This window comes from Sander lucioperca, chromosome 8 (genome assembly GCF_008315115.2).
Source record: "Sander lucioperca isolate FBNREF2018 chromosome 8, SLUC_FBN_1.2, whole genome shotgun sequence".
Lineage (NCBI taxonomy): Eukaryota > Metazoa > Chordata > Actinopteri > Perciformes > Percidae > Sander > Sander lucioperca.
The window spans coordinates 27,578,022-27,600,521 of record NC_050180.1 but is presented as its reverse complement, the minus strand read 5'-3'; the positions used below and the strand labels follow the sequence as shown (position 1 = coordinate 27,600,521).

The window sequence follows — 22,500 nt, the reverse complement described above, 5'->3', positions numbered from 1 at the left end:
ATTTCTACATGGTCTCCAACTTTATAATTTAATCTCATGTAAACTATTCATGTCAGCACAGATATCTTTTGTAAATTGCTTAGCCAGTGTATCCCACCATAATGGTTATTATATTGCCAGATTCCAGACAATCCCACTTACTTATATATATATATACCCCACTTACAAATATGAATATATATTTCTACTGGTATGCTTCCTAGTGACATTAATGCAAAGATATGAAGAAAAAACTATTCCACCTGTGTGTGCACGGTTAAAATTCTGAAGGGCAAAATAGTTCAGGCTACAGCCCAAATATTTCCATCCATAGATAAGAATAATTAAGTCTAACCTCTGAATTTATTTTCAAAGTGCACCAGATTGATGCATTTAAACGTTAAAATAGACACAATTTTCTTACAGGGGAGCATGCCCATGGACCCCCCTAGGGGGGCTTGTTGGGGCACAAGCAGCTCTAGGTCTAATGACGTCCCTGGGGCAGTGTCCCCGTTTTAAGTTTACAAAGATAAAAACATTACCTGTTTTTGAGGTATTTACGCTTCTGAGCTGAAAATGTCCCCGGATTTGGTCTCAGAAATCTGGTCACCTTACTCTAGACCCTAATTCTATTCTGAGATAACCGGTCTCGTGCTCCTTCCAAGCATTCTGCACAATTTTCTGAAATATGTCATATGGAAATAATTCCCATTCATTTACCCTTAGAAAAAGGTCACTTCATTTTGAATGACACGTGTCCCTCTCCCCGTGCTGGCATGCTAGGTGCTAGCAGGTCCAAACCAATATGGTTCTACAGGACTAAAGGAGCACAAACACCTTCAAGACTTCCTGGTTCTCCACGGGGGGTGTGCACATGGACTTACTCTGGGAATTAGCAATCTGAGGCCCCCTAATACATCCCAGCCACCCCCCTGGTACTCCCAGTTCAGGAAGGACAACTGAGAAGAGTCTTGCAGTTTGGGTCTAGGGAACTAGGGAAGAACCAACCCCCCTATATATATATATATATATATATATATATATATATATATATATATATATATATATATATATATATATGTATATATATGGTATACAGTAAATAGTAGTTATACATCACCATGTAGATATTGTATCATTAATTCATTTTAATATAAAGTTGCCATATCCAGGTTTTTGTATTAACTTTGTTTTAGTAATCTCTTTGTTCTCGTCTCCCACTGTGGTCATCTGAGCTACATTGTTGCCATGACAATAACTTTCTTTACAAAAGGGTTCAGTTTGCTGACCAGACTATATCATCAGTGCACAAATCATTTTTTGGACCACTAAAAAAAGATTTAAGTGTGCCAAGTAAAGTTACTTGATGCTTCATAGACCATTTATATTAAGTAATTATTATAAATATCAGTTGCATCTTCACATTAGCCATCCAGATAATCTTTATAGATGGTTTACAAACCAACTAGTAACCATTGACAACGTGTTAGGAACATCTGGTCCATCTATCGATGTCATGTTTATAGATGGTTTAACAAACATGTTTTAATCATTACTTGATAACTAATATAGTATATGAATGATATGTGTGTAACAATAAAATGTTAATATACAGCATTACTAATAATTAGTAAATATTAATTATAATTGTATTGTTTAATTGTTTAATATTTAGTCATATAGCATAATGTATAAGCAGAGATTAATGATAAATTACAGGTTGGTTTTTCTATTGCTTTAACATTTCTCAGTTTCTGCCTTCAGCCCAAATGTTTCACAGTAGAATGGTAGGTCTCCTTGGTTCAGACCAGCCCCCCCCCCTCCCTCTGCTCTGCCTAAACTCTTTGTTCATTCTCTAAGACTCTCCTGATCAACTGAACCTGCTTTTAGCAAAGAATAAGTACTTCAAAGATGTATTTCAGATCTCTATGTATTAGCATTCCCACCACACTATGCAGGATGAACGTTCTGGTGCTGGAAGTGGTCGGATATTTTATCAATAAATACCAGTCTAGGATTAATAACTTTCACTTATAGAGCTTTCCATGCAGCTGAAGTATTGGTAATAAGGCTCATGTCACACTTGTTACCAAAAGATTAATGTTATGACATGCACTTTGCATGGAGTTTACTGTGAATGTTTACTGTAGGACAGGAATTACCAACCAAAATGTTCCAATGAACTTTGATGAAGTGAAAACACACATTGAGAGGGTCAAAGTTTTGAGACTAAACACAGACACCTCCCCAAAAGAAGTTGACAGCTGTTCTTATGTTCACAGCCATGGTTAGCATTGATAAAGCTATGCTTTTGGTACTTGTGGCGTTGCCCTCTGCTGGGCATTAGAAAGAGGTTTCAGCATTGGATTTACATTCCAGACTCAGAAGCCATGTCCATCCCCTTCCTTTATAGAGTATGATCATAACACAAACACATGTCCATTATGAATTAAGACTCTTTAATGTGTAGGTTTACTGTACAGGCCTGGGAGACAGTTAAACAGTGTCTTGACTTGTTTCCAGATACTTTCCCACCGTTCCTCTGTTCCTCAGTCTGCTGACAGGTCGACTACATCTGGTCTGCTCACATGTTCCACCTGCTGGTTGTTGGTGAGCAGCTACTGCAGCTCCTAATGGAAATAAGATCCTTCACCCCCCTTATCTGACGCCACGGCACTACCACGGGACTACTGCTGCAATCACACATTCATTGATTGATTGAGAAATCACATTGATATGACCTGTTATAAAGCTGATATTTTAAACATTTAAAGCATTTATTTATATATCTTTTCTTCAGAACTACAGACACATGAACCTGTTTCTCTGTTAAACACCAAAACTGAATGAGTTTTACAAACTGCTGAACCTCTTAGATAAAGTTTTATACAGCAGAATATTCATGAAGAACATTTGACCTCAACCACCACCACCACCACCACCACCACCACCACCATCACCAACAACCACCACCACCACCACCACCACCAACACCACCACCACCACCAACAACCACCACCACCTCAACCACCACCTCAACCACCACCTTCTACGTTTCATTAACTCTTCTTGTATTAGTTTGACGGCCTGATCATTTCTTGAACAGAGCAGTGATCCCGGCTGAGTCTCGTGGAAGAGAACGTGAACATCCAACACGACGTTCTGAAAGGTTTCAGACCATCTTCTGACACTGGTTGAATAGTCGGGGTCTCTGGTGTGATGCATCAGCACTAGAATGACTGGTTTACCTCCAGATGACACTGAAACACAAGAAACAGGAGACAAAGGTTAGAGACAGACTTCCTGTAAAGTCCAGGACACAGAGCTGGGCTTAGGAAGGTTCCTAACAGAGTGAAATGACCCAGAAATAGTTCAGTGGCTGCCATGATAAGAACCGTTGGAACTGTCTGAGTGATAAGGAAAGGTGCTTCAATGCTTCCTTTGTTACCTCCTTTAGTATAGGATACACTGGACCGTCCTTTGTGAAAGGAAGGAGATAATGCCGTCCCACAAGTCCTTGTGGCAGCAACATTTAAAGCGACGTATCACCATTAATAATACCATAATCAATATAAGGTGTTCAGTGGTGCCCTAATCCTGTACAAACCGTGCGGTCATTACATTTTTGCAGACATTGCATCACATCTAATAGGCCTGATAATGATCATGTCATTTATGACTCTGTCTGAGTGGTTTATTAAACCGGTTAATGTGAGAACTTTACTCTCCTCTCCAACACGTAACATGACAGTGAGCATGTGTTAACAGAACTATGATGAATGGATCTCTGAATCCAACGTTTTACAGCTGACTGGACACTGGTTGATTTATGGCCCAGAGCAGCGTCTGAAACAAGGTCACCTGTTCTCCCTCTGGCTTATTTAAATATATAGGTTTTGTTAAAAAGTCACTACAGATATGACTACATTATTATGAAAGTGTGAAGGTAGGTATTTTATGTGACTATTACACAGATCGGCTCTGAAGACATTCAACCCAACTACCTGAGATACCCCGCCCACCCAGACCCAGATAAGTTATTGTCTCCCTCTCTACAGTCTCTGTAGGATATTGATTTAAATGATGTATTAGTGTTTTCTTCAATGATTTACTGTAATGATGAGTAAGGCTGTTTTTAATCACTGTGAATGTTTCCATGAGCACAGTAATGTCTCTGTAATTGATATCGTGGGATATTTAAACAGCAAAACTAAAAACTGTAGTTATAAAGTTGACAGAGAAAACATAACTTGAGTTTTAGCTCATGTAATAATCAATGAAGTCTTGCATACATTTAAGAATTATTGTTATACAATAATCCACATCAGGATTAATGTGGATACATGAGTGGGCAGGAGGGTGAGCTGAGCAACCAATAATGAAAATAAACTTGATTTGCTGAACACCTTTGATACCAGAAACAGCCTCCAGCTCAGAGTTTTATAATAACTACATGACATGCAGAGAGTACTTCACATAAAACATCATCATTGTTGCAGAATAAGAAGGGAAACATGGTGATGAAGTAATATTTTCACCAGGTTGTCCACGTTTATTAAGCCTGTATGAAGCATCACGTTATGAACACACAGGGTGAAGTATGTAATATATCAGACCTACGTCAATAACATCCTCCGTCACATGATCATACAGCTGAGTGTCAGCAGTCAGATTCTCCTGTCACCACGGTTATCTTTTCCTAATTCCTTTTGAATTCTCCTTCACACTGTTCCTTGATCTCATGACGTTTACCATCAGGGTTTAGGAAAAGTGGTTAGGTAAAGGACTTAGGAGGTCACTTTTTGACTTTTCGACTGCAGCCCTGATGTAACGCATCTTTTCATCTGCTGTAATATTCTTTACTGCTGTCCAAGGGCTTAAATCCCAGGGGGGTCTGGGGGGTCAGGACCTTCTAAGGGTTGTCCCCCCCCCCTAGAAATATCATTAAAACAATGCTGTGTATTGTAAATAACATAATGATGTATACTTAAAATATCTGTGTAAGCAGTAAAACAATACAAACCCCAAGAAATGCTTTTTAAGTTTAGAAACATTTTGAGTCCCCCCCTCCCTTGCCTCACAGTGGTTTGGTCCACTGCCTGCTGTACGTTAGGATCATAGGTAGAATAGGTAGAAAGGTGGTATATATATATATATATATATATATATATATATATATATATATATATCTCCTCTGTCCCAGACGAAACCTAATATTTATGCGGAGGACCGAGATCATTTTATAATTATAATATGACCGCGTGGTGAACCTATGAACCTAATTCATATTTGATGAGCTTTACCAGTGGCTCACTAATTTACATTATGATCAGATAATTTAACAAGTGTACAAAAGTATTGTATTTATTTTATATGGGGACACTTTTTCAAAATAAGTCTTTATGTTTTAAGGTATTTTTGTATCTTGTGTACACATGTCCTCTACCAGTATAATTGTGGCTGTATTATTTGTGTCCCCTTCAAAAATTGCTCTTCAGAAATGTTATGTTTATTGTCCCCCCCCCCCCTACTGTTAGATCAGATTTACGCCCATGCTGCTGTCATCGACTGTTGGCACGTCCTGCATGTCAAACAAGCTGATTGGCTTTTATATATATATATATATATATATATATATATATATATATATATATATATATATATATATATACAAAGTCTTTCTGTTACCTGAATCCTCTCTCATGGCTGCCTCCACATCTGATCCAACACGAGACGTGATTGGACAGAAGATGATGATGATGTCACATTCCTGCAGGTTTCTAGTGGTCTCCACCTTCCATGTTGATGACCATCCTGTGTTCTCCACTTGTTCCAGTATGACCTGATCAGCACCAAAGGTCTGACCAGTGACGACCGGGAACACCTTCACTGTTTTAGACCAGGAAAAGAATGAAGATAAAGATGAAGAGGGCTTTGCTGAAAGATGAACAAACTTGTTAACATTTATACATTTTAAAAGGTAAAATAAGCTGGTAGTAAAATATCAGTCTCCTTTGTTACCAGACTCAGATCTCTCTGAGTGTTTTGGTCCTAATGAGAAATAAAGAGACAGACAGACAGAGAGACAGACACACAGTCAGACAGACACACAGACAGACAGACAGACACACACACAGACAGACACACAGACAGACACACAGACAGACAGACAGACACACAGACAGACACACAGACAGACAGACAGACAGACCGACAGAGAGACAGACAGACATTCAGACAGACAGAGAGACAGACAGACAGACAGAGAGACAGACAGAGAGACAGACAGAGAGAGAGAGACAGACAGACAGACAGCAGTCTATTATTATATTTAGTCTGAAGAAAATACTCAGTATGTATTACTAGTTCTACTGAAACAACATATACACATTCAGTTCATCAATCAGCACAGCACCATTTACTGAGAGAGGAGAACAGGCTCACCCTGACTGCTCTGTCCCCCTCCCATCCTGTAGCTGCTGTAGGTCTGCAGCAAAGAGAAGAAAGAGAAGGAAGAGTCTCTTTATATTACAGACCCTCCCTGTTTCATGGACCACATGACTTATACTAAATACACCAGCTTCTTAGAAACCCCTAACCTTGCCCCCCCCCCCCCCCCTCTCTCTCTCTCTTTCATGGACCACATGACTTATAATAAATACACCAGCTTCTTAGAAACCACTAACCCCCCCCCCCCTCTGTTTCCTGGACCACTTAATAGAAAGAGGGCTAATGGTTATAAGAAGCTGGTGTATTTCCTTTAAATCACGTGGTCCATGGAACAGGGAGGGTCTGTAATATAAAAGACTGTTCATCCTTCTCTTTGCTGCAGATCTACAACAGCTCCAGGATGGGAGGGGGGGAACAGTAAGACTGGTAAGGTATTTCTCCTTTTTCAGTAAATTGTGTTGTGGTGATTTAAATTTCATGTTGTTGAGCTTAAAACTTTTCTGTTTATATTTGATTAAGTTCTACTTTGGAATATTTATTTATATTTCATGCACGTTAACTGTTCTTGTTATTATCATATTTCCTGTTTTCATTCTATTTTAGCTTTGCTACGTCTTGTTTTAGACCAGACATGAAAATGGTTGCAGACTATCTTTAAATATTCCCTAAATGTTTCTCTTTCTACCAGAGAAACTTCTACAACCATGGCCAGGACCACAACCACAACCACCGCTACGGCCACCGCTACGGCCACCGCTACGGCCACCGCTACGGCCACCGCTACGGCCACCGCTACCATGGTGGTGGTGGCCGTGGCCGAGCCGTCCCAGTAAGTTATCCTCTTATCATTCCACATCTGTAAAACCATTTTCATTCAGATATCTGGAGGTCAGCAACGTTTTTTCCTGTCCAAAATCTAACCTAACTTTGTAGCATTTTTTGCACATTTCCCGACAAGCTATCATGACATTGTTGGTACCAACGGATTCTTTACATCTTCATATGATAGATTTATTATACATTATATACAATAATGTTATACAATATCATTCTAGCTATGAGCCTCTGAAAGACAGAATGTCTTACGATCCAGTTTGTCTTGTCCCATTAGTGTCAGCGTTCCAGCTTCCCAGAGTACTTCTTGTGACCTTTATGACTCTGCTTCTGCTGGTTTTTGACAGTTTGTGAATATCCTGTTAGACTTTGACACATTTGCACATATGTATCTAGATACATACAGTGGGGCTCGAAAGTTTGGGCACCCCAGGTAAAAAATTGTATTAATGTGCATAAAGACGCCAAGAAAAGATGAAACAATCTCCAAAAGGCATCAAATGACAGATTAGACATTCTTATAATATGTCAAAAAAGTTAGATTTTATTTCCATCATTTACACTTTCAAAATAACAGAAAACAAAAAAATGGCGTCTGCAAAAGTTTGGGCACCCTGCAGAGTTTATAGCATGCACCGCCCCCTTTGGAAAGCTGAGACCTGACAGTGTCATGGATCGTTCTCAATCATCGTCTGGAAAGACCCGGTGATCAGTCTCAGAGGTCTTAAATGCCCAGACTCATCTGACCAAGCCCCAACAATCAGCACCATGGCTTCTTCTGAGCAGTTGTCTAGAAATCTGAAACTGAAAATAGTAGACGCTCACAAAGCAGGAGAAGGCTATAAGAAGATAGCAAAGCGTTTTCAGATGCCAATATCCTCTGTTCAGAATGTAATTAAGAAATGGCAGTTATCAGCAACAGTGGAAGTTAAAGAAAGATCTGGAAGACCAAGAAAAATATCAGTTATTCCCGTTTTTAAATCATAGTTGCCATCTATTTCTCTCCTCGGCGTTGTTTACTTCTCCGCCAGGCTGTGTAAGACGTGTTCATATCTTATCTACTTATTTGGCTGGACCTCTTCACATCTCCTCTCCATTCCCGCTGCTTAACACACTTTATTTGCTTACGCTTCCATGGTTATAGAAAATAAAACCGTCTTAAAGGTGTGAACAATTCTGCTGTTTAAGAACACGTCATGAATCTGACGTAGACTTTTCTTAAGGACTTTCTTAAGATCATATTTAAGAGAAAACTTAGGAAGATATTGGTGAATGAGGCCCAATGTTCCCAACAAATGTAAACATCAAAAGAACTTAATTTGAATTAAGGCCTTTACACACCAGGGACGGTTGTTGTGCCTTTAATTCATCAATATATTTGTTATCAAACTGTTGTTATTGTCATGAGTTTTCACTCAGAACCCTAAAATTACGTGGCGATAAAGCGATGTAAATCAGCCTCCTTGCTGCTGTCGTCAGTGTAGGAGTTTCAGAATCATATCTGTGATAACCAGATACAGATTCATATCGCTGAATCTTTACATGTTTACTAAATTATTTTTCTTTTCAGGAACGCCAACCCCGCCGCCTTCTCCCCCGCCGCCTTCTCCCAGTAAGATATTAAGTTTATTTCTGAACATCACACTTTTAGTAAAACCACTATTGATTTGTCCGTTGAAATATTTGCTTATTTCCTAAATAATTACACAATTTCCACTTCAGCTTTGAAGGATCCATGGAGGGAAATAGCCTGGGGGTGAGTTCACTTTATTACCATTTATATTTGATGTGTGTGTCACTGCTATTTAAAATAAATGACCCCGAATTTAATCAAACCAGACGGACCAGAGGTTGTCAAAATACCTGAGGGTGCAGAGGGTTAAGAATACAATGTTCTGAAGCTGCAAATACCTAGAAATGTCATATTTCTGTACCAACTGTTGGAAGGAGGTGAAATGTCCATCAATATAAAGATCAAACAGTGAAACCACATCCTTTCTAGACCAAACATCAAAAGCCTCATCCATCATTGATGGGACAAACATTTCATTATTTGTGGTGCAGCCTGTGATAAATCTTTAAGAGAAAGAGATCTTCTAACCTGATACCAGATACTAATTGAATGTATAATAACTGGACTAGTTCATCTAGAGATAGGCTGTGTGAATGGTAGTTTAGAACACAATGAAGCTGCTAGACCCCCCTGAAACTCCCAACACATGGGGGCAGTGTTGTCATTCCTTTCCCAGTCTAGCTATGCTTTTATTGTGGCTGCCATCATTATTATTATTAGGGCCCGAGCACTGACAGCAGCGAAGGCTCTATTGGAACTGAAGGAATTATTATTTTCTGCAAATGAATTGGCTTTTTGAGGAGCTTAACATATTCAAAAACACCTTAAAGATGAAAAGTTATTAAAACAAAAACTTTTCGTCTGAAGGTGTGGGCGTGGCGTGGCGGCCATTTTGAGTGTTTAGTGATGAACAAAGAAGTTGTTGTAACTTGAGTCTCTGTTGTCGTATCTGCCCGAAAATTCTCACGATTGACAAGGGTCCAGGCCTGAGGACACCTACAGGCCATATTTGACTTTTGGTCATAGCGCCCCCCGCTGGCAACAGGAAATGCACCTTATATGACAAACATCATCCGATTTACATGAAACTTAGAATGTGTGGTTGACATGTGATACTGAGCCGGCCCCTATACTTTAACCACGCCCACTTACTCAGACCACGCCCCCTTTCATAACATTTGAACCGTTTAAGGTAGAGTCTTGTGTGAGGTATCAGTGAACTCAGCAGAGAGTTGCTTCTTCATTGGTCATAGTTTGGCCCGCCCCCTATGCTTAAGCCACGCCCCTTTCATAAATGGTGACCCATTTAAGGTAGAGTCTTGTGTGGGGCATCAATGAACTCAGCAGAGACTTCCATTTTTATTGGTGATGGTTTGGCCCGCCCCCTATCACAGCTAATGAACCGTATGACGTAGAGTCTTGTGTCAGGTATTGTTGAACTCAGCAGGGAGTTCATTGGTGACGATTTGCAGTGTCTGAGTGCCGCGCAAACGCACGGTCGCAAGGAGCGGCAAATGCCGGTAACCCCGACGCGCGCAGAGGAGCGAGGGCCCGTCCATCGCTGCTTGCAGCTTTAATTATTATTATTATTATTATTATTATTATTATTATTATTATTATTATTAGTTTCATTTACTATATGATCTAATTTCCATCTGAAATCGGAGTGTTTTTGTTCAAAATTCTCACTAATATTAATACTTCTGATCAACAATTTGTTTTCTTTTGTTAGTTTTTCTTTAGTTTTTTTTGTTTCAAACCAATGGGTCCAATGTTTTTTTTTGTAGTTTTATTGCTGTTGAGATCAATAATAGTTATGTTGATAGATGTAATATACATAATAATCTAAAATTAAAATGTAATGTCTTTTAACAGAGCCAAAGCGAGTGATCTCCAGTATGTGAAGGATTATGAGCCTGAAAACGATGACATCAAACAGGTCCGAATCCTTCTGTACGGACCCGTCGGTGCTGGAAAGTCCAGCTTCATCAACTCTGTCAGCAGCGTCCTACGAGGCAGAATGACTACTCCTGCTTTGACCAGTTCCACTACCTCTGACAAGAGTTTCACCACAAGAGTAAGAAAACTTTAGATTTCAAAGTACATTTTCATATTAAACCTCCAAAGCAGCAGCAGCTGTTTTATCAACTTTCACTTCAACATTTCTCTTCACTTCCTCTTAATTCAGTCATTTGTTACTTTGAGTTACGTAATTTGCTCCTTTGAATAATCTGTAGACTTTGCACTGAGTCAGATAATATCAACTTTATTGAACCCACACAGGGAAATGTAAAACATGTAAATGTTAGCAGGAAAAGGAAGTACACCCATATATGTAGACTAAAAGTAATAGATTTGGGGCCTCAGGCCAAATTTCTCTTGGCCCATGAGGCTGTACAGACAATGTTGGGCCTTTTGCAGTGTGGCTGGCCTATGGTCTGTTCCTTGTGAATATTTACCCCTAGGTATATACATGTGTCCCCTCTCACCACCTGGAGCCAGTTGGTCAGAAAGTCCAGTATCCAGTCACAGAGCAGGCTGTTCTTATGAACCATTCCTACAGAAAAGATATGGAAAGTAAAGCACTGTAATTCATATGTATTCCACGTATTTATTATTGTATGCAGCACACTGACTTTTGATGTAAGGCAGCTGCCTTCATTGTCTGTAGTAACTATGACCGGAGCACCTAGGATAAGAGCACTAACATCCTCATAGGGAGGAGGTCTGGGTGGATGTGTGGGTCCTAAAACACAGGGCTTTCAGGCCAGGGAGCAGAGTTCATGTCCCAGGAAGAGGTTAGGGAGAAAACCCAAGACTTTAACCCATCTAGGGAGTAACCGGGGAGAACTACTTAATGAGCCCCTGTTTTAACCCAAACCACAATCTTTTTTCTAATCTTAACTAGTCGTTTTGGTGACTAAATTTACCTTTTAGAGGCTAAACTTAACTGTTAGGAATGCTGTCAGGACCGTCACAGTGATGTTTTTGTGGCTAAAGTTTCACCTAGGCATAACAGTGACATATTTTAGTTTAGTTTTCCTCCACCGGGAATTGACCACATGTCAAAGTGTCCCTGAGAAAGACACCAGACCTTAATTTATTACCCAAACTGATCTGGAATTTGATAAACATAAAAACTAGGGCTGTCAGCATTAATGCGTTAATTGCGTTGCAATTAAGGGCCGAGCATAACGAAATATTTTTTTTAATCGCATGCCGCCATTTCTTAATTTATTTTCACTTCACTCGGCTTCACGTGGTGCCCAACAGGCTACTATTTTGACCCTTTGCAGCACCGTTACTTCTCATCAAGCTGCCACTTCCTCCTAACACATCCTGCTGCTGCTACTGCAGCATGATGGACAGACAGCAGCAACACAATCCTGAATGGAGCTTTTTATTTTCCAAAACTCCCAGACGGCTCGTAGACAAGTGGAAAGCCATAGACACATTGTGTAAAGCCAAATTAAAATATCACCAAAGCACGTCAAGCTGGAGCTACCAGCTACGAGCTAAGCATAGTAGTACAGTTAACGTGACTCAGGTTGATGCTAGTGGGCTCAGGCAAAGCACTATTTTGGAGAGTGCTACTCGCCAACCAGTTATTGAAACCAAAGTGCAAAGTGCAGACGCTGTCTCACCAACCGGTGATCACTGGACGTCAGTGAGTAATCAACATTATTTAGGAGTTACTAAACACTAGATTGACTCTGGTAAGTAGGGTTGGGTATCGAAACGTACCGACCTAAACGGTAGTAACGAGGCCGAATAAGAACAAAAATTTCTGAGCCTCATTTCGGTGCCTGACTTTACATTACACCTGACAGCATGTAACGTTAGCCTACCTTTAGCTAGCAGCTGGATTAAACAGGGTTACAATGCTGACAGCTAACGTTAAACAGTGTAAAGTGTGACTGTATTTCACTGTAGAGGATTCCTACAGCGGGACGTAACAGTCTGCTCTGCAGCGCAGCAGCTGCTGTTGTTGGAATCAAACAAGACAGACGGTGCGTTCCCTTAAAACAGGAAGCCTCGTGGTGCATTCACAGTAATTGTAAAATACCCTTTTCCTGTCTGGTGGTTGTTTTTGTCGTTCAACAGCAATTTACTGGTGAAATAAGTTATTGTTATAGTTATTACATTATTATTAAATCTTTAATTTTGACCATGGCCTTAACAATAACCAAGTTCATGACTGTTGTTTAGTACCCTTCTTTTTTTTCTCTTTTTTTTTTTGTTTACAGTAAATAAATAATAAGCAAATACAAATCTTAAAATCAAGTTCATAAAGTCACTTTCTTTGCATTCATTTGATTCCTAATCAAGATCCACTGGTAAGAATGGCTTTCCATTGTTAATATGGACTTAAAAACTGTTCTGAAATGCAAAATAATAGAATTGTGACTCATGTGATAAAACATTAACTATAGCGATTCAAAAAATTAATCATTTGACAGCCCTAATAAAAACATGATTAATATTGATGCATCCAGGGATGTTTTACAAAATAAACACTGCAGGACCCAAAGTCTGTAGATGGCATCATTGTGATTAACAGTCATTTAATATTTTTATGTTACAGTATGAAACTCATAAAATCAAAAAGGAAGGAAGAGGACAGTCAAAGACATATTATCCTTTCGTCTTCAATGACATCATGGGTCTGGAGAAAGATGGTGGAGTTCGTGCTGATGACATCATACTGGCCCTGAAAGGACATGTGAAGGAGGGATACAAGGTACAACTGGGACATTATTAAACTTTCAGTCTCACATTGCCAGACATATCTCCCAGTGCTGCAGACAGGTCACAGAATGTTGATTTTGAACTTATCAGTAAAATATTCACTGACAACAAAGGTTTTGATTCATTTTATGTTAACTTGCTAGAACCTTCATTGGACCTCATGCAGCAACATTCTCCTTACTTCCTGTTAGAGAAAAATAAGAAAAGTAAAGTCCAGATGCATCAGACAATCTTAACAATGCAGATCTGCTTCTACCCAGGTGTCCTGAATGTTAAATCCCACTTGATCATGACTGTTTACAGTAAACACTATATAAGGGCCGGTGTTGTGCAAATTCTCTGGTATACGCCCAAGAATCTGAGAGATGTCACCAAAAAAGGCTGAAGAACTTCAGCAGTAGTGAAATGATCATACTTTCTATTATTGTTAATTGTGCTTCTTTTAGAATAGGAATAGAAGTAGAAGTAGAGTGCATAACGCTCAGGAAAATACTGCACTCTTTAGTTGGTCAATCGAGCAATCACATTCTGCTGCCACAAGATGGCAATGCACCTGATCAGCCCTCATTATAAGACGCTCATGAGGGTGCATGCATTTTGACAACACTGTTTATTTTAACATGTCATTATTTAATTGTGTTTTATTTTCCAGTTCAACCCTGCATCTCCACTCTCTGATGGTGATTCAGGCTACAACCCTCGTCCGTCTCCAGATGACAAAGTTCATGTTCTGGTTTGTGTGCTTTCTGCTAATGCAGCGGAAATTACAGACTCAGTTCTGAAGAAGATGGCAGAAATCAGAGAGTTAGCCAGTGACCTGGGTAAGAATATAATATACTTGGCTTCAGAAAGTATTGAAACTGTTTACTTTTTACACTTTATTGTGTTGGTTTATTTAAAAAAGGATTTTTTTTAATTTAATATCAAAACCTGAATCTCTCATTTAAGGAAGTATTCAGACCTGTTATTCAGTACTTTGTAGAAGCCCCTTGTACAGTAATTACAGCTTTGAGTATTCTTGGGTACAGCTTCAAACTTTGCACTGTTGGATTTGGACAGTTTATACCATTCTTCCTGGAAGATCCTCTCAAACAACAAACAAAAACAATTGTTCTCTTTTTTTTTTATTTTCTCAACAAAAACCTCCTGAAAAAGCTAAAATACTGAGTGTGTTTCTGTCTGCAGGGATTCCCCAAATGGCAATAGTCACCAACATTGATTCAGCCTGTCCTGAAACTGAAAAGGATCTGAAGAATGTGTACAAGAGCAAGCACCTGAAGAAAAAGGTCAGTTTCTGTCTTACTGAGTCCGTACAGAAATATAACCTGATGTGATTTAAAGATATAGTGCGTAGTTTCTGAGGAATTATAAGTAATGACAACAATTCTGTGGCGTGTCCACATGACACATTTTTTTTGTTTCACGCAATGAATTGCCTTTTTTGGGGACTTTTTCATATACTAAAACTCACCAAACTTTGCACATGCATCAGACCTGGTGAAAAATGTTATATTTTAAGGGTTTCGTAGATAGGCGTGAAAAGAATTCCTCGCAAACGCCCCCTACATAACTTAAAAAATGTAGCCCCTGCAGTATGTTTAACGTAGACTAACGGAAATTTGTACACATATGTAACATGTCAAGACGTACAAAAAAACTCATTGGAGCCATACCTTTAATGCAGAAAGACGTCCGCCATTTTGAATTGAAATTTAGAAATTAGTGTGATTTTGGCCATTTCCACATGTCAGATTTTAACGAACTCCTCCTAGAGATTTCATTCGATCAACTTCAAATTCGGTCTGTGCCATCTTAAGAAGTTAAAGATGAAAATTTGTTAAAAGAAAAACTTTTCGTCATAGGGCGTGGCCGTGGCAGGGTGGCCATTTTGTGTGTTACTCCATCAAAACAGTAAGTGGGTGTAACCTGAGTGTATGTTGTTCAATCAGGCCTAAACTTGTCATGATTCATAAGAGTCCAACCCTGAGGACATCTACCGGCCAAAATTCACTCAAAGTCATAGCGCCCCCTGTCAAAAGAAAGTAGGCCCAAAACTATAGGTGCTATATTTTAATGAACTCCTCCTAGAGATTTCATCCGATCAACTTCAAATTTGGTCTGTGTCATTGAAAGACTTCAGTGATGTAAAGAAAACAAGACTTTTCATCTAACAGTGTGGCCGTGGCGGCCATTTTGAGCATTTGGCAAAGAACGAGAAAGTTGTTGTAACTTTAGTGTGCATTGTCCATTCTGCCCGAGTTCTTTTTTCATTGGTGATGTTTTGGCCCGCCCCTCGATGCTTAATCCACGCCCGCTTTCATAACTAATGACCCGTTTCTCATAGACCCTTGTGTGAGGTATCATAGAACTCAGCATAGAGGTCTTTCTTCACTGCTGATGGTTTGCCCCAAACGCTATGCTTGTTACAATATTTACATGCACCTTTCCAACGCCACACACTCCACCATGCACGCTGTGTCCGACATCTGCGCAAATGCATGACCGCATGAAGTCGTATTCACCAGTAACCCCGACGCGTATGGAGGAGCGAGGGCCCGTTCAATGCTGCTTGCAGCTTTATTTAGTGTGTATCAACTCATTTAGCAATGGCTTGAATGTAACAGATGTTCAATAATATCAAAAAGTTACGCGCTAATGTTTTAACTCTGTATTCCAAATATTTTCAATATATGAGCACAGAAAACACAATAACTCCCATTGTTTACCACTCAGGTGAAAGACTTCAGTGCTTCAGTGGGAATCCCAGAGAACTACATCTTTCCTGTGAAGAACTACAGTGATGAAATCGACATCAATGATGACGTTGACTCTCTGATCCTGAGTGCGCTGAGAAAAATGATCGACTTTGGAGACGACTTCATTGACAAATGAATTATAACAAATGTTTAAAGCAGTGAGTCTGGGATGTTCAGATATAATCGATTTGGAATTTGAACAAACACTCAAATAGACACACAGTTTAGTTTCTAGAGAAATATTTTCATGTATAAGGTGTGGCTGAGGTTACAGTGATTGTTTTTGTTCAGTAAATAATTAATTGATGGATATAAACATGTACATACATGACATTCCTTTGGAGTTTTATATACATCAATATAATATAACATGTGTATGTATCCAATATTACCATGTAATAAAATAGGAACAGGCAGTTTTGCATTTTGCAGCACTGATTCATGGTTGTTACACAGAAACTACCAGACGTGTTTCAAGGTAAGAAGTCAAAAGATTAAACTTAATTTGTGAAGTATTATTCCATTTATGTTCGTAAATTTTAATGTCCGGTGGCATTTTCATCTCTTTTTATATGCTGTTACTGTAGCTATATGCGTAACGTTAGCAGAGATTTAGAAAATGGTGTGTTTATCAGTTGTAGGTACAGGATGGGAGGTAACTGCACCTTTTTAACTTCACTAGCAACGTTAAATGAAAGCTAATATGTACGAGTAGTTTCTCATGTAAGAAGTATAACGTTCCGTAACATTAGCTACGTTATAGCATTCATAATAAAATGATAAACGGATCATAATATAATTACGTATGTGCTAATTTGGGTAATTTAGTAACATTGGGTATAGCCAGGTGAAAATGTCTTGTTGACATAAAACAGTAAAAGACTTAATGTAAAGGTCTGAATGGAACCATTTAGGCTACCCATGAGCATTAATACATAGAGGCAGGAAGAAGTACTTTAAACCAGTATTGATTATTGAGTGTATTAAACTAGTATTGATTATTGAGTGTATTAAACCAGTATTGATTATTGAGTGTATTAAACCAGTATTATTATTGAGTGTATTAAACCAGTATTGATTATTGAGTGTATTAAACCAGTATTATTATTGAGTGTATTAAACCAGTATTGATTATTGAGTGTATTAAACCAGTATTGATTATTGAGTGTATTAAACCAGTATTGATTATTGAGTGTATTAAACCAGTATTATTATTGCAGAGATGGGGTTTGGGGCTGAGTCAGTGGGACTGTTTCTGGGGGATGAGTCTGAGGGAAGAACAAGGGTAAGGAGAGTGCAGAAGACAAAAGGTAGGTCAAATAAAAGTGAACCCCCAGAAACAGTCCCACGGACCCAGCCCCAAACCCCATCTCTGCAATAATAGGCTAATTAATAAAGGCTGGTTTAAAGTACTTCTTCCTGCCTCTATGTATTAATGCTCATGGGTAGCCTAAATGGTTCCCATCAGACCTTAATATTAAGTCTTTTACTGTTATATGTCAACAAGACATTTTCACCTGGCTATACCCAGTGTTTAGATCTGTTGTGCTATTTATTCAAATTAGCACATAGGTAATTAGATTATGCTCCGTTTGCCCATGTTAACAAACAGTACGATTATACATCGTTTTTATTGTTAATAAACAAATCACATCCATCTCCCTCACTTTTGAAAAGCTTGCTACTCCCCTGCCTCCTTCCAACAGTTGGTACAGAAATATGACATTTCTAGGTATTTGCAGCTTCAGAACATTGTATTCTTAACCCTCTGCACCCTCAGGTATTTCTGACAACCTCTGGTCCGTCTGGTTTGATTTTCTAAAAAAGCTCGTAAAATTGACATTAGTGACACCACACATCAAATATAAATGGTAATAAAGTGAACTCACCCCCAGGCTATTTTCCTCCATGGATCCTTCAAAGCTGAAGTGGAAATTGTGTAATTATTTAGGAAATAAGCAAATATTTCAACGGACAAATCAATAGTGGTTTTACTAAAAGTGTGATGTTCAGAAATAAACTTAATATCTTACTGGGAGAAGGTGGCGGGGTTGGCGTTCCTGAAAAGAAAAATAATTTAGTAAACATGTAAAGATTCAGCGATATGAATCTGTATCTGGTTATCACAGATATGATTCTGAAACTCCTACACTGACGACAGCAGCAAGGAGGCTGATTTACATCGCTTTATCGCCACGTAATTTTAGGGTTCTGAGTGAAAACTCATGACAATAACAACAGTTTGATAACAAATATATTGATGAATTAAAGGAGAGAAATAGATGGCAACTATGATTTAAAAACGGGAATAATAAAAAACAAACACTTTCATTTTCTCTTTTACCGGAGGCTGTAATACCGACGAAGCTGGCTTGGAAGCCGATGAAGGATCAGCAGTGCCCAATATATACTGTATCTATGGCAACCAAACTTCACTGGTGAGACAAACTTGTGACGGTCAGGAAGACGTTTTCTCAGGCGGAAAAACTGATCAGAAAAGGTAACAGAACGTTGTAGAAATGTGAGTGCAGTATAGATAATAGAAACATATAGTAGAAAGTATATATAATTGCTGCAAAATGTAACGAAGTAAAAGTCAAAAGTATGCACTATTGATTCTACTTAAGTAAAGTACAGATATGTGAAAAATGCACTTAAGTACAGTAACAAAGTATTTGTACTTGGTTACATTCCACCACTACATTTTGGCCCTATAAATAGCACCATCAATCACCAAGTAACGCAGGATTTAATCAATTTAATTGCTGATGTAAACTGCAGTGTAAAAGTTTCGTTGCATACTATAATTTTTTTTTCAACAAATGATCATAAATACATTACAGTACAACACTATCATTGTAAATGACTGTAGACTTAAAGAAAATACAGTATCCAATTATTTGGAGCAAATTGTCATCACTCATATGTGCGTAAGAGAGCTCTTCAGTGTTCGTAGATTTAGTTCTTAGCTAAGAACAAATCCAAGATAAGAAATCATTAGTGAATGTTAGAATCTTCATAAAATGTGCATAAGTGGGATTTAAGAACACATTTCTTCATAAGAACGGTTGGTGAATGATGCCCAATGTACTCATCTTAGGAACTTCGCCCAACAGGAAGTCGGCCGTGTTGGATTTCGTGTATTCATCTTCATTTTATCAACACGTGTTTGAGGACTTTAGGTTGCATGAAAACTCTCAGAACTTTGCCTTCATGTTCAAACTACTAAATACTTTGATTTAATATCACATTAAGGCATATTGGCTCTATAGTGCCCTGTAATTAGTTTTAGGCTTTGACCACATTGCTGGAGCCCTTAATATAATCCCGAAAATTGGTTCACATTTGGTACAGATATTGCTCTCATCATTTCCAACATATTTCCAATTTACCTTCATTGGCTCCGCCCAACCGGACGTCGGCCATTTTGAATTTCATGCATTCTTTCTACGTATTTTATGTCAATATTTTCAAACTCCTATAGAGGGTTTATGGGATTTGTCTCATATGTGGTTGGTATAATCCTCTATCTAATGGGACCTTAAATAGAGAGAAGTCCCTCCACTTCCTTCATTCAGAAAACATATGAACAGTAGTGAACGGGGAAAGACAAATTGATCCTGTCTGTCTGAAGCTACGGCCATTTTATGTCTTTTGCCATAACACAGGAAGTTGTTGTAACTTCACTTTACATTGTCCAATCTGCCTAAAACTTCACAACATCATCTGATTTACATGAAATGTTCATGGTGTGGTCTACACCTGATATACAGCAACCTGACAACAATTAGTGTGTTCTCTCGCTCTAGTGGACAGAGGAAGTGTTACAGGCAACATCCTGCCAGAACCCACTGACGTACTGGGAGGGGCGAGGGCCCGTTCATCGCTGTTTGCAGCTTTAACTTCAATTTATAATGGAAAATTAATGTTTACATTAAATGTGTATTACCTGTATCTATCAGATTGAATCGTATCTCATACAATCGTACCGAATTTCTTGTAATGTAACGAATTGATTCCATATTAAAATGTCCCTGAACTGTTTTGTAACCTACAGTGGGGCTCGAAAGTTTGGGCACCCCAGGTAAAAAATTTTATTAATGTGCATAAAGAAGCCAAAAATAGATGGAAAAATCTCCAAAAGGCATTAAATGACAGATTGGACATTCTTATAATATTTCAAAAAAAGTTAGATTTTATTTCCATTATTTACACTTTCAAAATAACAGAAAACAAAAAGATTGCGTCTGCAAAAGTTTGGGCACCCTGCAGAGTTAATACCTTGTACTGCCCCCTTTGGAAAGTATCACAGCTTGTAAACACTTTTGGTAACCAGCCAAGAGTCTTTCAATTCTTGTTTGAGGTATCTTCGCCCATTCTTCCTTACAAAAGTCTTCCAGTTCTTTGAGATTTCTGGGCTGTCTGTCACGCACTGCTCTTTTAAGGTCTATCCATAGATTTTCAATTATGTTGAGTAAGGGTGCTCCAATTGATCGGGAACCAATCGTTATCGGCCGATAAAGGCTTTAAATAGTTTGATCGGTGGTCTCCATAAAGGCCGATCAGATAGGCCAATCAGATGATGCACTACTCGTGAGAAATTGTTCTATACGCAGCTAAGCTAAGTTACACACCAACCAGACGGCCGACCGTTGGCAGAAAAAGCAGTTGGACTGATCAGTCTCCCCGAGTTGGTCAAAAAAAAGTGCCTCGGAACCAGGGAGGGAAATTAGCCTCGTATCCATGTAATGGATTGGACAGTTTTTGTCAAAGAATGCTGTTGCTAAGTAACAATGCACAATGCTTATAGGAATCGCGTTACGTTACTGCTAATGAATCCCTAACATTTCCGGATTTTGCTGCTTCATAATAAAAACATTCAAATACCAAAATAACGGAGGACTTTTATTGTGAAGAACTTACAGGAAATGAAACCGTTCACAGCCGGGGCTTTGACCAGTCGAGTAGCTAGTTTTCAGCGCTAGTCCGGGACGCCGCCGTGTAACTAGCTAGCTAGCTAGCTGAGCTGAGGTACAGACGAAAGGAAAATTATCTGTTAAAATATGTGGCGACATATCCCCGGTGTTAAGAGGCCTGCTGCGGAGTCAGCAGTAGCTACAAGCTGTTGAGGGCGAAGTAAAGAAAAAGAGAAGGAACTTTTCAAACAAGTGGCGCATTGACAAAACGTACAGTGAAAGACCGTGCACAACATTTCAGACCATCCTGCCAACCTGTTTACATTTTAACGTTAATGTAGACTGTAACAATGTTTAAGTCGCTTGAAAGCTGCTGCCGTTCCAAATCTGTTGGCTCTCTGCTGCTCAGTTCTACCCCGCGACTGACGACACACACACACACACACACACACACACACACACACACACACACACACACACACACACACACACACACACACGCACACACGCACACACACACACACACACACACACAAACACACACACACATGGTGAATGCAGGAAAAACCGGAGAGGAGACGTACAGGATGACCTAAATTGAGGACAGCTACACTTAATACATCCATGAGCTACACTCGTTATTGTAAAATCAATGATAAGTTAAAGTCCAATAAGTCCTTTATCAAACCGTATGAATGTGTGTCCCAGGCCAGGATAGGACATTAACTTACAATGTAAGATCAACAAGCTACTGACACATAATAAATACATTATATTAATAAAATATGTATTAATAATAAAACATAATTAATAAAGCAATTCAAAATATGATAGTGCACTCTCTTTTATAAATTTGAATTCTGGAAAAAGTGGCTGGTAAAAGATATAAGTGGCCCCACCCTGCTCAGAACACACTAAAGACCCACTGAAGAACACACTGACAGTTGTTTAGTAATTTATTCTGAATAAGGCTTTAGCTCTATGTTAAGCTCTAAGCTGTTTAAGGTGTGTTTCTAACAGAGGAAGTGGAATGTTGAACGTTTCCTGTCAATAAAAGTAAACCGTTGACAATTCACAATACATTATCTTCTGTTAATTTTAATACTTATGCATTGTTGTTATGAATATTAAAATTAATAGATGATAAATATGACATGATAAATAGAAGGTTTCAAATAGACCCGGTGATCGGTCATCGGCATCGGTTGACACGGCTCACAGCAATCGGTGATCGGTGATCGGC

General features: G+C 38.8%; 1 protein-coding gene and 1 long non-coding RNA gene across 2 annotated transcripts in view; one reads left to right on the top strand and one right to left on the bottom strand.

Moving 5' to 3' along the window:
- The first annotated feature begins 7,226 nt into the window (after positions 1-7,226).
- LOC116040107 (interferon-induced protein 44-like) lies at positions 7,227-16,480 on the top strand. The gene is made up of 8 exons (XM_036004442.1): positions 7,227-7,258; positions 8,295-8,299; positions 8,881-9,019; positions 10,712-10,913; positions 13,422-13,577; positions 14,238-14,406; positions 14,771-14,871; positions 16,319-16,480. Exons 1-8 carry the CDS (start codon positions 7,227-7,229, stop codon positions 16,475-16,477), a joined length of 963 nt encoding a protein of 320 aa, XP_035860335.1. The 3' UTR covers positions 16,478-16,480.
- A 1,714-nt stretch (positions 16,481-18,194) lies between these two features.
- Positions 18,195-22,500, bottom strand: part of LOC118495547 — a 5,688-nt gene continuing 1,382 nt past the window's right edge. The window contains exons 2-3 of the long non-coding RNA XR_004897999.1: positions 18,375-18,401; positions 18,195-18,264 (exon numbers count right to left, since the gene is read on the bottom strand). This is a non-coding gene — a long non-coding RNA (uncharacterized LOC118495547). The remainder of the gene's footprint in view (positions 18,265-18,374; positions 18,402-22,500) is intronic.

Coding starts and splice junctions, on each gene's coding strand:
- LOC116040107 (XM_036004442.1), top strand. CDS start 7,227: ATGGTGGTGGTGGCCGTGGCCGAGCCGTCCCA. Junction 10,914..13,421: donor ACAAGAGTTTCACCACAAGA/GTAAGAAAACTT, acceptor TTTATGTTACAG/TATGAAACTCATAAAATCAA. Junction 14,407..14,770: donor AGAGTTAGCCAGTGACCTGG/GTAAGAATATAA, acceptor TTCTGTCTGCAG/GGATTCCCCAAATGGCAATA.